This window comes from Thunnus thynnus, chromosome 18 (genome assembly GCF_963924715.1).
Source record: "Thunnus thynnus chromosome 18, fThuThy2.1, whole genome shotgun sequence".
NCBI lineage: Eukaryota > Metazoa > Chordata > Actinopteri > Scombriformes > Scombridae > Thunnus > Thunnus thynnus.
Window position 1 is genome coordinate 11,631,605 of NC_089534.1, and position 17,243 is coordinate 11,648,847.

At 39.7% G+C, this 17,243-nt stretch overlaps 1 protein-coding gene across 1 annotated transcript in view; it reads left to right on the plus strand.

Moving 5' to 3' along the window:
• The window catches only part of LOC137168845 (1-phosphatidylinositol 4,5-bisphosphate phosphodiesterase beta-4-like), a 72,586-nt gene that overhangs the window by 30,431 nt on the left and 24,912 nt on the right, over window positions 1-17,243 (plus strand). Inside the window, exons 4-7 of the mRNA XM_067571649.1 lie at window positions 6,355-6,452; window positions 11,151-11,231; window positions 12,584-12,643; window positions 15,700-15,843. Coding sequence (XP_067427750.1) covers window positions 6,369-6,452; window positions 11,151-11,231; window positions 12,584-12,643; window positions 15,700-15,843 — 369 coding nt within the window. The 5' untranslated portion in view covers window positions 6,355-6,368. The remainder of the gene's footprint in view (window positions 1-6,354; window positions 6,453-11,150; window positions 11,232-12,583; window positions 12,644-15,699; window positions 15,844-17,243) is intronic.

Genomic DNA, 17,243 nt, shown 5'->3' on the forward strand with positions numbered 1-17,243 from the left:
TGTGAATTAATGTTTGTTCATATATTTTTATAAGATAGGACAGTAGAGAGAGATAGGGGATGAGATGAGAGATACAACAAAGGTCCACTGCTGGAATCGGACGTCACAGTTATGTGGCATGTGTCTTAATCAGTCGGCTATCAGGGCGTGTCATGAATTAATGTTTTGATTTAGAGACACTAGCCTTTGGTGTGGAATTATGGGTGGCTAAATTGTATGATACATGTTTGTTTATCTAAAAGGTACCCTCTTAGCAAAGCACTTTAAAGTCTGACATTTTTGGAAATATACTTTTCATTCATACCCACGGTTGGATGAGAAAATCGACAATTAGTTTCATCCCTGTGCTCTTTGCAGAGGTCAACGAAACGTATAGTGTAAAAAAGACTGGAAGTGGGGAGAAACGGCTTGCTCAGCCCATAAAAAGTGAAAAAAAAGTTTTGGAGTTCTGCAGTTTTTGTCCTAAAGATACAAATCCATAATGTAATTTATATTTACAAAGTAAAGCAAACAGAATCGGTCCAGGCTACATCCAAGACTTGAAACGTTTTTTAAGTTGAGCCATATATGGTCAAACAATGAGCACCTGGGATATCATTGTTAAGTTGCATGATAAAGATCGTCATATACATCACATATATCTTGTGCTCTAACTCCAACCAGCTGTTTGAGTCTGACGCTGAGTAAAGAAACCACGTTTGAGGCTACAAAAGGAGAAGACAGCAGGAAAATTATGTTTCACTGGAATTTAAATACTTTAAATACTTTTTATTAGCCATTGATGCAGTGGATTTTTGTTCAGTTCAGCTGATGGACTGCACTGTCCTGTTCCAGCTGTTATGAATCAGGATTTAGAAGTGGAAACCTTTTTGCCTAGTAGACTAGTGATTGAGTTTACAGTATGTACGGTATTACATATAGTATTCTGGTTATCAACATAGGAAAGATGACATACAAGAGAACAGAAAAATAAGTAATGAACAGGATATGGACTCAATTTATTATTTCAGGGCATTATTTCTTGTTTTATTTTAATAATGTTAGTATTGGACTTTGTAGCCCATAACTCTAAATTAAGGTCTGTTTTCTGGTTTATCAAAAAAGAGGGAACCTCTTGTCAATCTAGATATTGCTTAGGTGTTGGGCTTTTTCTTTTTGAATCTGGAGATTCTCATTTCCCATAACTAAATATCTTTGTGTAGCAGTATTATTCAAAACATAGGCTCAGATGGTTCAGTGGGATTAAAATTTTAAATGTATACATGATGACATGATAACACCAACAACATTAGGTGATGATTTGTGCTGTAAGCCTCACAAAAAAGGCCTATTTCCCCCCCAGTTTTTCTCTGGTTTCATTTGATTAACAAAGCTGCAAAATATGTTATTAGTAACATTGGAGCTCTTTACTTGATACCTATTGTGTATTACGCAGTGAAGGAGGGCTTTGGTTATTGTGCCAGCCACGTCAGATATGCCACTCTGTGTGTTGTTCACTTGTGTCCATTTGAGTGTGTCCCCAGTCAACCCTTCCACCACTGGCTGACTGATGTAACTGTAGCCTAATTTTAGTTTATGAGGTGTGGGACCGCTGGGTGTTACCCTAGCTGCCATTTTAGACGAGGAAGCTGGGAACAGCGTGCCTCACGGGGCTCCTATCTATCGTAATTATCTCATTGTCAGGGGTTGGACAGGGGGCTCGGACCTCACTCGCTTCCTTCAGCTTCCCTCGGCTCCTCACGTGCCCACTCACACGTCCAGGAGCTCAGAGGCCTGATCTGCATGCTGGCATGGCCTTACAGAACCTCCGCCGAGCTGCTATTGGACAGATCTCATCCCGCTGAGGAAAATGTTATCTAATGCATACTGTTGAGAGTGGCAAGATCTAGGCTAATATCAGACAGGACAGCACAACCCAATTAGTCCAAATTAGATATGTAATTTTTTTTTCCCTATCTGAATCATTTTAAATCAGGTTTTGGAATATGTTACATGTCTGTCAGATTTGGTTTAGTATTACTGAATGAAATTTGGACGGCGTGCAGCCGATTTACAGTAGCTTGGGTTGTGTTATTGGCGCCCTGTGTGGCCTCAGTTCTTAAGCTGCACAGGAAGTGTGCATCTGTTTTCATCCCCCTAACAGGATGCGTGTGTCTGTGTTATATATGGTAGAGGGCTGGATTTGATGAAGTATGCCCCCTTTTTGCACATCTCTACATGTATTGACCTGGCTGCTATATCTCCTGTAGCTCTGTGAGGTATAACAGACTTCACTTTTGGCCCAAAATGAGCTAAACAGATCAGCAAATGAAAGGTAGTCTGTTGGGTCCACCTCTCATGTCAAGGGTAATTGTATCTTTTTAATGAACCTTCATGCGCGGGTGAGATTAGCTCGTATTAGCCGCCGTATAATTGTGCGCTCTTTTGGAATCACTCTGTGTTTTCATAATGACAGCTTACAGACATCTCAAAAACCTTGCTTCATCTGCATTTGTCATGCCAGGGGGGTAGACTGTAGCCCACCCAGCCAGGAGTTTTCTGTAGCCTCTGTTGATGTTGTCTGTGATCTGTGTTCCCCACATCAAAAGCAGACATCCCCCCCCACACCCCCCCACTACTCACCATCCTGTCCCCCAGCCTCTCCAGCCCGCCTCTGTCACACACAGCTGTTTCACTCGTCCATCTCTCCCTGCCCAACGCTGTTCTGTTTTATCTCTACGCTTCTCATGTTGCACTCTCTCTTCATCTCTCATCTCTCCGTCACATCTTTCTGTCTCTCACCTTTTCCTACCTCTCACCGGCTTTATATTCTAGCTCTTACTTTTAGTTCACTGCTTTTATTTTCTCTTGACCCCTCTCTTGTCAGTGCCTTTTGCGCATTCGTTTTTCCTTTCTCTCTCTCCTCCCATCTGTCTCTGAGAGTTACTCTGTTTATCCTTATTTCTTTTTCTTTCTCTTCCGCCCATCCTCTGGGCTCCCTCTTTGTCATCTAAGCCATCAACATCCAGTACCCTTCTGTTTTTTCCCTTAAAGGAAAATGGGTGGTTTCTGCATGAAATGTGGCACTTCAGTTTCTGCAATATCTGCAGGGAGCTTACACTCAAAGACACTTGCGCACACATATGCAGACACACTAATAAAAGTGTGATATCAAAGGTAATTTGCACCTTCATTACACTGTTGGAGTATTTTAAGACAATTGCAGACGCACCTATCAGAATTTATATGATTGTTCTGTATTAGTATTATTTTCTGTCTGTTAGACAGTGTCTGTATGTAATTATTATTAGAGTAGCCTAGGCTGAAAGACCTCCTAATCAAAATCATATCACACCTCAGAGTATTCCCATAATGACTTAATACCGGCTGAGCTCTTAGACTATACATAGTGTGTCACGTTCTCGCTCTCCGTTTTGCCTGACACATTTGAGGCTGACGTAAGGGGAGCCTATATTTGAGTAGGTGGTGTCATCAACAAGATTACAGTTTCTTGTCAGAACCCCCCCCCCCCCTCCCTGAGCCGGATGTCTTACGTGACGATACACGTGCAGGTGTGTCACATGAATCAAGTCTGACTTGCTTTTTGTATTTGAAGAGAAGTACAGTGCACATCCAGACTGTTTTAGGCCAAGTGCGAGACAAAAGTAGACTTAATGGAAAATTCCACCCTCAGATACTCTTTAACTGTCAGATATGCTCAACCTGTGTTGTTCAGTCCCACCCAGAGGTCATCCTGCGATGATGTCGCGCACCTACGTCCCCTCGACCTGCCTTGTTTACTTACATTTCACTACTTGTGTCGTTGCATCTTACAGTTCCGATGCATTCCGGTGTAATGAGGCTACTGGTGGAGAAACTGGTATCGCTGTGTCTTTCACAGTGAATTGCTCCCATTGTTACTAACATAACAGTTTCCTGGGGTTTGTTTTCCTTCAAGCATGAATAGAAAAATATATCTGCGCTCTGTATTGCAACGTAACAGCACAGCAACATCTGCTTTCTTGGTTAAAACAGAAACACTGTGAGGCTGAATAAGGTATTTGTTTAGAGAAGTTGTTGTGGAGGGTTTGTCTTGAGATGCAAGATATTTGTTAAAACTTGTGCTTCTTTTATCTGACCGGTAACTGCACGATCAAGTGATTGTGATTAGGAGCGAAACAAAGAAATTTCCATTCATGTCTTTGTGCATTGGTCAGAAGCTAGCTCTATATCTTGTCACTTAATAGATCATTACAAATTTGTTTAAAATCACGCTGCCTAATGTAATAGGCCGTCTCTTTGTGCAGGGAGAGTGTGGAGAGATTAGATAAATTAGGCTACAAATAAAAAAATAAAAAAAAGATTTCAGACATGAATAGTCACTGCAGTTTGAAATTTGAAATGTAGAGTAGAGTATATCTTGGGAAGTAACCCTGTTCATTCATTGTGCGTTTGTATTTCCAAGGAATATATCGAGGTGTATGCATCCAAATCCAAACAGTTAACGCTCAGAGTTTTTATACTCAAAGTGAGTGAGACGAGTGTGAGCATGAACTGCTTACCAATAAGGTTTTATTGGACTGATCTTGTTATACAGTGTATATGTTTAAATATCTGATGGTTTGGAAGTCTCGTTCATATGGTTATTACATATTAAAACTTGCACAATAACTCACACTTCAAGGTGAGAAAATGTGAAATCGGTATATGTGTGAAGATGTTAAATAAATGTAATTATTGTAGAACTGCAACGATTAGCTCATTACTCAGTTGACAGGAAATTAATCTGCATTATTTTGATAATCGAATATTCATTTGACATTTTTAAGCAAAAATGCCAAACATTCAATGGTATCAGCTTCTCAAATGTGATGATTTAATGTTTTACTCTGTTATACATGATAGTAAACTGATTATCTCTGGGTTTTGGACTGTTGGTCAGATCAAACAAGATATTTGAACACGTTACCTTGACTCTGGATAACTGGCATTTTCCATTATTTTGGGACATTTTACATATAAAATGATTAATTGAGAAAACAACTGACAGATTAATTAATAATGAAAACGATTGTTAGCTGCAGCCTAACATTAATGATAAATAAGCTGTATTTTCAAATGCAGTGCTTTCTGTATTGCTTACTGTAGTGCTTTTGTTGATGTGAAACTAATGTGTTACATAATAACATATGAAACACATTAGTTTCGCTACACCTACATTTCTTCCTTGTATGCATTGCATATTGCAGACCAGCGGTTCTCAAACTTTTTGCTGTCAAGGATCCCCAAATTGATACACATCAGGCCACAGACCTGTATTTGATAAGCTGTAGTCTCAGGGATCCCCATTTGATAAGATTTAGTGATTCCATAACTGTCTATACTGTAGATCGGCAGATTAACAGCGAAGACTGTGAAACCCATGAACGGAAGAGTCATTCTTATACATTCTCTCATTGGGCTAACTCAGTGTCAATGAAAATATGAAAAAGGGGACCCCCTGGAACCTCCTCAAGGATCCCTAGGGGTACCTGGACCCCAGGTTGAGAACCGCTGCTGTATAATATAACACTTTTTCACAAATAAATATCCACATTGATCAGCTGTGTTGTGTTATTCATATTTTAAACAAATGTATATCTTTTTTTTTACATTATACATGAGGTAATTACTGTGGATGCAGACATCAGTTGTTGGCTGAAGGGGATCTGTCTGTCTGTGTGTGACTGCTTTTTACTGTTTCCTCTGGTCTGTTCTTGTTACTGAAACATTAAGTGGATCTCATTTATAACCCTCAACTTTTTTAATGCTGTGACCTATTTATCATTCCATCCTATTGCTCAATTTTCAGTATTTAATTTCTCGTAATGAAAAGATAAATCAAAACATTTAAGGGTTGTCAAATTCCTATTTTGGATGTGTTGTGGGCCAATGGCTTTGGTACTGTACACACACCTGATAACCTCACCAACTACAATATCTGCTCTCACATTTTTTGTATTTTATGTTTAACCCAAAAATAGTCCCGCACATCAGATCTAGTTGATCGGTAAAAAGGTCTTACATGTCACTCTGTTTTGTTATCTCGTTACTCTATTTCTCAGCAGAGGTTATTTTTGGATGAGCCTCTGGAGGGCCAGGTACAGTAGCTGTGCTCAGTGTATGGTGATGCCCATCATCTCGTTATGAAAACAGGAAAGAGGAAGACAGATATGAGTGTTCATATAGCAAGGGTTGTGGCTTTGAAACTGCCACCTTTGCAGCCCTTTCCTGTTTGTTGCAGATATTTAACTGATTTTCTCTTTCTCTCTGTCTGTCTCTCTTTCTCTGGCTCTTTTCTCTGTCTGTATTTCTTCATTTTATTTTATGTCTCAGGTTCGTGAGCAGCCATGACAAAGTCCTACGAGTTCAACTGGCAGAAGCACCTGCCTGAGTTCATGCAGGAGGGTGCCTTCTTCGACCGGTTTGATGAGGTAAAAATGACACATTTCTCTGATGTTTATGAGGTTCCTACAAAACGTAATGAATCAATGAAAATATACCAGGCTGTGACTGTAAAAGCAAACAGCCGTATAACCCGTTTATGCCAGATTCATGATTGATTACATCATCACATGACATTCTGATACAGTTCAGATTTGAGCTTGATGTCCTGGATGAGTGTGTGAAACCTGTGTTGAAAGCTATGAGTTTGTCATTAACCTTGTTGATACTGACATAGATTATTTACTATGTCCTATTATCATTCTTCACCTTAATGACTGTCCCCAGGTCAGTCATTAGTGTAGACAGACACACACCCACATACACACACACACACGTTGTCCTAGGTCACTTTTGGGGACATTACATAGACTTACATTAATTTCCTGGAGACTTACCCTAATTCTAACCATAACCACTACTTGCCTAACCCGAACCCTTATCCTAACCTTAACCTAACCCTAACTTTAACCACTGACCCAAAAATCAGCGTTTTACCTCAAAAATAGCCTATGAAAGACCCCCCCCCCCAACACACACACACACATAACAGTGCAGAGGCGTCTTCTTTATAACCTGATACGTCATTGTTGAAGTCAGAACTCGAGCTGTAGGCAGGTCACATTGATCAGGCTCATTAAGATGCTTTGGCGTGGCGACTGCTTGTCTGCAACGCATCTAATGAGGGTCTTAACCAACACACTGAAGAGATTATCTTTGTGTGATGTCAGTGAGTGAGCGTGTTCTGTGTTTTTTCATAGACCATTAATAATTTTCTTTATTGTTATATTGGTTTATTATAGGTGCAAATGGAGTTGAGTTATATGATTGAAATTGGTAGAAAATGTGGAAAAAATACAATTCTGGAGAGCAAGAAGTGTATAAATCATGATTCCAGTAAAGATCCTCCAGTGCTCACAGTGCCATGGTTTTTTAAATGTTGAAGTCATAATAACTGAGATTTGACATACATCAAGATATAGCTCTGTGTTTAGAATATAATAGAATATTACTGAATAATCCCTCAGTTGCAGCCACAAGTTAATCCAATACCAATATAATTAAGAAAGATGTCGACAACAACAATGGTCAATAACATTAGCGTCACCAAATATTCATCTTGTGCACTTTACGTCCGCGTGTATCAGTATATCTATGACCCTGTGTGTATCTTCCTGTCTTTTTCGCCCATGTTTCCTCTGACTAACTTAATCAGGACAGTTAGCTAGGACATTTGCTGAGAAAAGGCAAAGTGTGTCACACACACGCGCGCACACACTGACATGCACACACCCTTGCACACACACACACCAGGAAATCCCCTTAGTCCTCTTCGTTTATACGGGCATAAGAGGGGGGGGGGAGGATCCCTCTTAGCCGGAGAAGAAAACTTGAAATAGCGAAGGGAAAAGCATCGTCAAATCCACAGCCGTGTCGAAGTGGGCCGGCACGCTTCTGAAGAACGTGCTCAGCGTGTTGCTTCTGTGAATATGAGCCAGGCTCAGGCAGGACAGGGTTAGGACTGGCCTGAATGATACAAAGGTCGACCTGCGTCAATCACTTAACTAAACGTCATTAATTAAGCTTTTTGTTATAACTGATATTATCCTTTTTTTTTTATCTGAACAGCAAAGAGGAGAATAATTTTGATACTAGTCAATTTTCAAGTATTTTATCCTCAGTATCTATGTGTGTTTGTGTGTGTGTGTGAGTGCGAGTGAATAGCTGTGGCTCTGTTTCCTGGAAAATAGAAAGCCTGCAGGGGACATCTGCGTCGATTAGAATGACATATGCCAAGTCCACCCACAAACATTCACATGCTCTTTATCAGTCCCTCTCGTACGGTCACTCACACACACACACAAACACAGGCAAATATGCTAAACAGCATGGATTTTCTTTTCTCCACAAAACATTCTCCACTGACTGAAACCCCACTGAGTGACAGATGGTAGAGACAGGTAATGTGCATGTGTGTTTGCGTGTGTGCCTGTTGGGGATTGTTTGTGTTGCTTTTCAGGGAGCTTTATCATGGATCCCTATCACTATATGGAATCTCTCAACATACTATAGCGTGTCATTATCACTGTCCTTCCCACAATAGGAAGATCTGACATGGATTATTTGTAAGAGTATTCTATGTTCCAGACATCTGAATAATTATCTTTTTATATTGTTTAGTCTCCTGTTTTTCTTTACCATCTCTGTTTAACTTCCCTTCTATACAACACAGTGGAGGAGGCGTTAAGTGCCCAATTGACATCCAATAATTCATCAGTTTTTTTTTCTAGGAGTGAGATATTTCAGATGAGTTTCCCCACTTTGACAAGTCCAGAGGCAGGAAGGTCAAAGGTTAAAGAGGTCATCAGTTATCAGTCATGCTATTAGCCAAAGGGCTTCCTCTGTGTGTGTGTGTGTGTATGTGTATGTGTGTGTTTTTTGATCATTGTCTCACTTATTGGAAATCAACCACTTAAGATCTGGCTGGTGTTTGGTTTCCATGGGGACTGAGCAGCCACATATTGACAGACAGTTGATGAAGGCAGCACAGGTCAGAATTGTGAGAGACTGAAAACAGAGAGCAGATTAACACATATTTCTGTTGCTTGCCTGCTTATTCATTACTGCTTATTTTATAACATTTAATATAATATTTGAAGATGCCACTGTAACTTATACAAAGCTGAGTTATCAGTTGATATACACTGAATTTGCTGATACATACTGAGGGTACAGTACAAAAAAATGATCTGTCATCCATTAATTAGACTTACCTAGTGAATATAACTGTATTTCCTCATTGTTAACAATGCAGATCAGAAAAAATAATACTTATAAGATGACTTTGAGGCAATATAAGCCTATTATACATGCAGCATAAAGATATTTACACTTTCCTTGCAATATTATACGAAACTTACATTGTGAAATTACAATAAAATATTATAAATGGAAAAACAAAACAGCGTGAACACTCATAGCAAGATTGGGATGTAAGGTAAATGACATAACATGATTATAATCACAAAATAAGGAAAGTATACACTGAGAATTATTGCCTTTTCATTTTTGCATGAAAAATCATTAATAAACTCTGCAGAGTTTCAGTCATTATCTGTAGAGCAACCAGCTGGTCAGAAGAGTCAGAGTGGCAGGACATGAAGCACTTCCTGTGTTTTCATCTCCCAACCAGTCTCCCAGCCTGTTAAATGCTAGAGGGCACGTGTCTGTGTGTGTCTGTGTGTGTGTGTGTGTGTGTCTGTTTTATGTCCCTCGGATGATCATTCATGTCAATGTAAACAAAGGAGTGTTTGTGTGTGTTGAAATCTCTTCAATTTGCTCCCATTTAAGGTAGTTAATAAACAAATAGTCTGGTTATTTTTGTCTCAATGAATGGGACAAAACTGAAAACACACACACACTTTCTGTCTCAAGCTGCACTTAAGAAATAATGTACACATGTTGAGTTCATGCTGAACTGCCACAACCAAGAGTATCTGTTTGTCCCTCTGTAAAGAGGGACATTTAGACCTTCATCTAATTGTTCCTTTGCATGCAGAAGACAGAGTGTTCCCATAAACCTTTTAGCTTTACCAGAACAAGTCATCTCCTAGAGTAACAGTAGCCTCCTGTATGCTATTAACAGTCAAGAGGTCTCATTTGGGACCATCTCTCTCTTAGAGTTGGTTTTCACAATGTGCAACTGAAGCTTGTGTCAGTCCTAATTCAGATGAAAGAGACTCAAGCTTTTAACTGCAGTCTCATTTCTAAAAGGAAACAACGTAGAACAGTAAGAACAGCCAAATAACCAGCCAGCTTATTCCTATCTGCAGTGGTGTTTCTCATGGCAGCAACATCCTGAAATGATAAATTAAGTGTGGGTGTGTGTGAGTGTGTCACACTGTTCCCTATTCCTAACATTAATAGAGTTAGAGTGACCTAGCAGCAATCTCCTATTCTATTTTTTCTCCCTCATGTTTTATTTTTGTCAGATGTGTGATTTAAGTGAGATTAAAAAAACAAAACATACACAAGCACTTTGACGCAGTCGTTCAGCGCAATCAGCTTCTAGCAGCTGATTGAATCGAGTGAAAAATGTTTGGGTAAGATAAGCCGGCCAATGTTAGTAGATTTTCACTCCTGTCGAACTGAATAGGGGTCGCTGCATGTCGCATACCAGCTGATTGATGGAGAACCGAAGTATGTGTGCTCACTAGCGTCATAGTAGCTGAGCAAGCACGCTTTCGGATCCCTCTCAGACACAGGCACATGCGCTCACGCAAACATTCACACATGCATCCCACCTGCGGTCGTCCCCTGTCTCCAATGTACAGCACTGTGTTCCAGCTAGATGATGTTTGCATTTAACAGTTAATGACAGTCACATTTATCTCACTTTGTGTTTGCTCTAGCGATAGGTTTCATCTCTTCTGAACGCAGTGTGTGTGTACATACTGAATGTATTTGCACATACTTTATGTGTTTTGTGTGTGCGTGCGTGTGTGTCCTTTGACAGGCAGGTACATCTTAGAAAATGAATTAGTGCTACGTCTGTTTTTCTGGTTGTTTAAACTCTGTGTGTTAAACTTGTTGGCTGTTGGCTGCATGTCAAATAAAATCCTGTGATTGATGAACCCTCTTCTCTTATATTAAAAAAAAAAACAACAACAATTTTTTCCCCTCTGCAGGACCCGTACTTCTTTGAGCCCAACTGTCAGATGAAGGTGGACGAGTTTGGCTTTTTCATCACCTGGAAGAGTGAAGGAAAGGTACAATCTCCACCTCTCCACCTTTTGTATTCTCTTGTCTGCTAGGGGGGGTGGGGGGGAGGGTCTTCCCAGCAAAAAGCCTAAACATGATCTGTTTCATTATCATTATATTGCTTCAGGACAGAAGTCAGGTGTCATGTTTATCAACACACATAGTCTGGACCTTGTTATTCTTTATGTAACATTGAATTTGAATATGAACATCTGTTCTTATTTGCATAAGCTGCCCAGGGATATAAGTAGTTATACAGTAGGTGGTGTTTTTACTACTCAAATAGTCTGGTGCTTAAAGCAAATAGGTCAACATTGTTTCATCACAATGACAAAAGAGCAAATAAAACGAATAAATAACACCTGACCACCAATTCCTTCAAAACAGAATGTATTCCATTTAAGAATAAGAAATAAGAATAATAAATACTTTATTAATCTCAAGGGAAATTTAATTAACAAATCACATACAATAGAATGAAATACATAGTTAAATAGTAAAATAGAAAAGGTTGTTATTATACATTGTGCAGTAATTATATACGTAGTATATAATAAAATGGAAGTAGTGAGATAGATAAAAATAGTTATTGTCCATTGTGCAGTGATTATATACATAGAATATATGAGTGATTAAAAAATAAAATAAAAGTAGAATTTTTATTAACTAGCTTGTCCAGCCTGTTAGCATCCACAGTTTTCAGACCACAACCCCAGCACACTACTGCATAGAAAATGGCACTGGATACCTCTGACTGGTAGAACATCTGCAGCATCTTGTTGCAGACATTGAAGGATTGTAGCCTCTGCAGGAAGTAGAGCCACCTTTGGCCCTTCTCGTAAAGGGCCTCTGTGTTCTTGGTCCATTCCAGCCTGTTGTCTAGGTTCACTCCAAGGTATTTGTAGGAATGGACTACCTCGACATCTTCCCCGTAGATGTAGACAGGGGTCAGAGAAGGCTTATTCCTGCAGAAGTTCACGACCAGCTCCCCCGTCTTGCTGACATTGAGCTGCAGATGATGGTTCAGGCTGTATCACTTAATGAAGTCGTCCACCAGGCCTCTGTATTCTACCTCCTGTTTCCACGTTGAGACACCCCACAATGGCGGAGTCATCTGAGAACTTCTGATGGTGGCACAACTCCAAGTTGTACCTGAAGTCGGAGTTGTACTTTGTAGTGATGCTGCTGTGCTGAGTTTTAGAAATGATTGCAAAATCACAAACAAAATGCAAAAAATGCAAAATAACCCGTATGTCTTGTTTTCTCAATGTTTTCCCCATCCTTCCCTGTTTTCTCTCTGCATATCCTTTCCTCTTCCTCTTTCTGTTTCTTTCTATCTATCTGTGTATTTCTGCTGCAGGAAGGCCAAGTTCTCGAGTGTTCGCTCATTAACAGTATTCGTGTTGGTGCTGTCCCGAAGGTGAGACCTCAGAGAAGACAATTTCCTTCCTTCCTCCTTGCGTCTGCCTGCACAACATTCACACTCTCTGCCTGCTCCAGCCTAACATTCATTCTCTTGCTCCCATAGTCACAATAGTAGTAAAATCTGGGTGAACTGCCACATCAGGCACGTTATTCATGCCTTAATGAGCCAAGGCTTCGGTGGCATATCCTATCGATTGACTGACTGATTTGGGACTCTCATTTGAGTTCTCACCATTGAGCTTCTCTTTGAAATACCAGATTCACCCAGGGCACTTCGAGAACATAAATGCGTAATATTTAACTCATCAATATTTATACAACCCCAGCTGAGTTTAGCCGCAGGTTGTATCTGAAACTTATTTTTTTGCAGCCCTGGCTTGTGCTTTTGCTTGATTATGATGGTCTGTCAGAGCACCACTGGGTTAAGGACTTCACACCTTGGGATCAAAAGCTCACAGGTGTAAGACGTTCTGTCTCTGACAGATTTTTTCTTATCCTGTAATGGGAAACTACGGAGCCCCCCTGGGGTCAGCTGAGAAAAAAAAGATCCATGTGTAAATCTGTTGTACAGGTCGTTTTACAATCGTTTTACAGGTCCATGTGGATTCATAATCTGGGCACACAGATTTGTAAACCAAACTGTGTGCACGGATTTGTACACCGTATCATAATCCTGAGTTTTATTCATTTTTACTGTTTTTTTTTTCTTTTTGACTAAATGTCCTTGTTCTCTGACGACAAAAGTCATTTTAGCGCATGGATCGCAAATCCGCAATCTTTATGAATCTGAGAGCACAGTTTATAAACCGTGTGCACGGATTTGTAAACTGAGAGAACAGATTTACACATGGCTCTTTTTTTTTCTCAGCTGACCCCAGGGGGGCTCCATAGAAAACTGATCTTGAAATAACCATGTGCACCAACTAGCTGCATTCTGTATTTTCAATGCATCTGGCAATCAATCAGTCATTTTTGGAGGTGATATGGAGCCAGATAGACACACAAACACTAATCTGTATAGTTTCTCTGTATATTAAATATTGATTATTGCAGTTTTTCCTCGACAATGATACATTACATTGCATTATTGGTCATCATGGAAACTAGATGAGTCATAAAAGCTGTTATGGGAATACCAGTGTGGATGCATGCTGTTAATTAGGATGCAAACCTGCCAAGCCACTAAAAGTCAAAGGCCTGACTGGAAAGACTGGTGTGTACTGTGTGCATAGCCATTACCAGGTTGCATATGTATTGTTGACAGCATGTGGCAATCTGTTTGCCTAGTCCTCTGTGTGGACGTGTGTGTATGTTCATGTGTAAGGGCACGTATACAGATACTGCAGCCTGATAGCAGCTCCTCCTGTTTTCTGAAACACTGTATGCTGTTCTGTAAGTAGCAGACTAAGAACTAGTGAGAGCAGGACTTCTCCTCAGAGGCTAACATGGTTACACAAGCCCTGAGAGCTGTTTCAGATAATCCAATGAGTGAGAAAAGATGAATGGCATAGGATGATTGCTGGCTGAGGTTTTAAAACGGCAAAGCCTGTTGCCTGTTGCTGTTAATTCAATCATATAACAAAAATACATTACTATCTTCCACGGTGACGATAGTAGCAGAGTGAAATTTGATTGAAAAGATGAGAGGGAGGAGTCATGCTGACAGTGAGAGAATGTTTTCATGGATTTTCCAATTTTACCAGTTTAACAAGAGTTTGCAGTCATTTCAGGTTTAACTGTGGTTGTAGATTATTCTGAAGAAAATAACCAGGATAACTACATGTCTTTAAATATCCAAAATGTCATATCTAATATCTTAGAAGTATAGGTTATTGTAATTAGAGGTATTCATATTTTCTGCTTTGAATCTAGATTGTTGTAATTCATGTAGTCTTAAATTTAGAGTCATATAAATGCAAAAAATGTCTAGAATTCTGTAGAGGTCTTAGTTTTTTGCATATATAATGCTGTTTTTCTGATTTGATATAACATTAGATAATGTTATTGATAGATTATTGGTGGTGTGATTTTTCTTGTAGTGCTCAATTACAGATAGCTTTCTTACCTTCTTTAAGTGTGCTCAACCAGAATCCAAATCAGTCTGTTCTTGTTTGCTTAACTTGGTCCGGTGACATTGAAAAGGTCTTAGAAATTCTTCAGTTTTGCAGTCTGAAACACGCTCATTTGCCTAATCTGATACCCTGACCTTTGACATTATGAAGGGTTTTATAAGAGTGTATGTATGTTCTCTGCAGACACAGGCATCAACATTAAGAAACAGTGACATTAGAGACAACAAATCATGTTTGAGTGTCAAAGAACTTGTATTTTCAGCAAACCTATGGCTCAACAAAAGGATCTGATATGAAAATGAAATGTGTGTGTTATGTGTCCTTTGTTTTTTTTTGGCTTGTATCTTTTAGGCAGAGACACTTTAATTCTACCAAACTGCACGTGTGCTTTACTCAGCTCACATAACTGATCAGTTAGCTAATCCTTTTAAAATGTTTATGTAAGTTACATAATGTTACTCATCACTTGACATTTGTGTGGCACTCATTCACAGTCATTTCCTCTAACCTTCTCCAACCTTCTCCTGTTAAGTGGTGACTGAAGTACTGCTTTCCAGTACTGTATTCAACCAAATCTGGATTCAGTGGAACTTTTGCAGGATCTGTCACATCATTGGGATGAGTTGTAGCGACTAAGATTTAATTCCTTCTTCCATGATGGATATCGAGTATATCCCTCTTTAGCTGACGTGGAGCTTAAAATCTCCCATGAATAATATGTATAGTATATACAAAAATCTGAGGCTTCTCCACAACAGCAATAAACTTTAAAGTCCTTCATTCTAAGCTCCTTTCCTATTGTGTTTTTTTTCCTATTGTGAGTAAGAGATTAGACCCCCCTTCCCCCATATCTTCTACCAAGTAATCTAGGTTTCTGAAATTACTTGACACCCGAACAACAGTTTTCTGTACACATACTGTATTTGTCCACCTCTCTGCGACTGTCACTTTGCATACTAAGCTCTTTTCTCTTTCTCAGGACCCCAAAATCTTGTCATCGTTCGAGGCCATTGGAAAAACGGAGGCAGACTTGGAGGGCTGCATCATTTGCATCTGCAGCGGCACAGACCTGGTCAACCTCAACTTCATGTTCATGGTGGCAGAGAACCCAGACACAGCCAGGGTAAAGGCATGCATGCACCGAGCTAGCTTTTCCACAGCTCAGTGCTTTGGCTCTGCACTCCTGACTGAAGATGAGAAATGGTGCAATGACTTGCTGTAGATGGAGTGTAGAGCTTGATTAAATTTGATAATTTTTCATGTCAGTGCAAAAAGCCAAAGGCAGTGCAGCTTTTATCCAAATAACACTACAGCGAATACCTTTTCCTATCATCACACAGCCCCAAGAAGCAGCCTAGACAAGCATTTAGATGCATGTCCATGATGGTCAGGAGACAATTTGGTCTGAAAGCAAAGCCAGTGTAAATTCTGCATGATTCATTTAACATTTCCACAATATAAAGAAGCTAAAAGAACACCCAGACACAGCAAATATTTAATTCAGCAACTAAGCAAATTGCCAGGTGAATGGTTAATATGCCAACTCCTACACAAGGCAGATTTGGCCTTGGTTCACTCTGATAAATAGACACATTTTGAATGACTCATTTTCCCTGTCTCATCCCATCTCTATCTCCCTGTATCCCTCCTGCTCTCCTGCTTTTGCTGCTATTTTCTGTTCCTTTTGTCTCGCTCCCAGTCTCTTCTCTCTCTCTCTTTAGCTCTCTCTATGTTGTTCTGCCCACTCCTCTAGGAAAAAGCTCTGTGAGAAGTCTGACTGCCTTATTAAGTAGAGAAACACCTCTCCGGCGTTCTCCTTATCGATCTCTCTCTCTCAGTCAATTCTTTATTTCTGTTTTGGGCTCATACAGACATACAGACATATGACACTCCCTCCTCTGTCTCTGCGGCTCTCTCTTTTAATCAGTAGACATTACAATTGCTGACCCCTGCTGGCAAACCTCCAGACCTTGTATAGTCCACGATACACAACTCTGTATCTGTTTTCTGGAACTGTATTGATCTGGATTTGAAGTATGACACTACTCAGATTACCCTAAAAAGTGCACTGTCAGTGGCGGCATAATGTTTCACAGAAGCATTAAAAGAAAATTAAAGCCAATGTCTGTTAATGGGTAAGGCTTGTGATTTTTCTTTTTTTACCGTCAAAAATAGTTTGAAATGACCGAAACTAATATTAAGCCAATCTGTCTTTCAGTACTCTCCAACATCCCGACTCAGTATGTGGCATTCCCCATCCCATTCTTTCCTGCAAAAGATGTAATTCTTTCACAACGGGTCATCAATGTATAGTTTCATTTTCTGCCACACTAGTGGCATGGCTTAATGGATGACATTGTCACCATTTTGGTCCAGACTGAAACATCTCAGCAACTGTTGGATAGATTGTCATAAAATGTGGTACAGATATTCATGGTCCCCAGAGGATGAATCCTAATGACTTTGGTGAACTTTTCATGTAGTTACTTTTCGTCTAATTTGTCATTGAAATAACATTCCCAT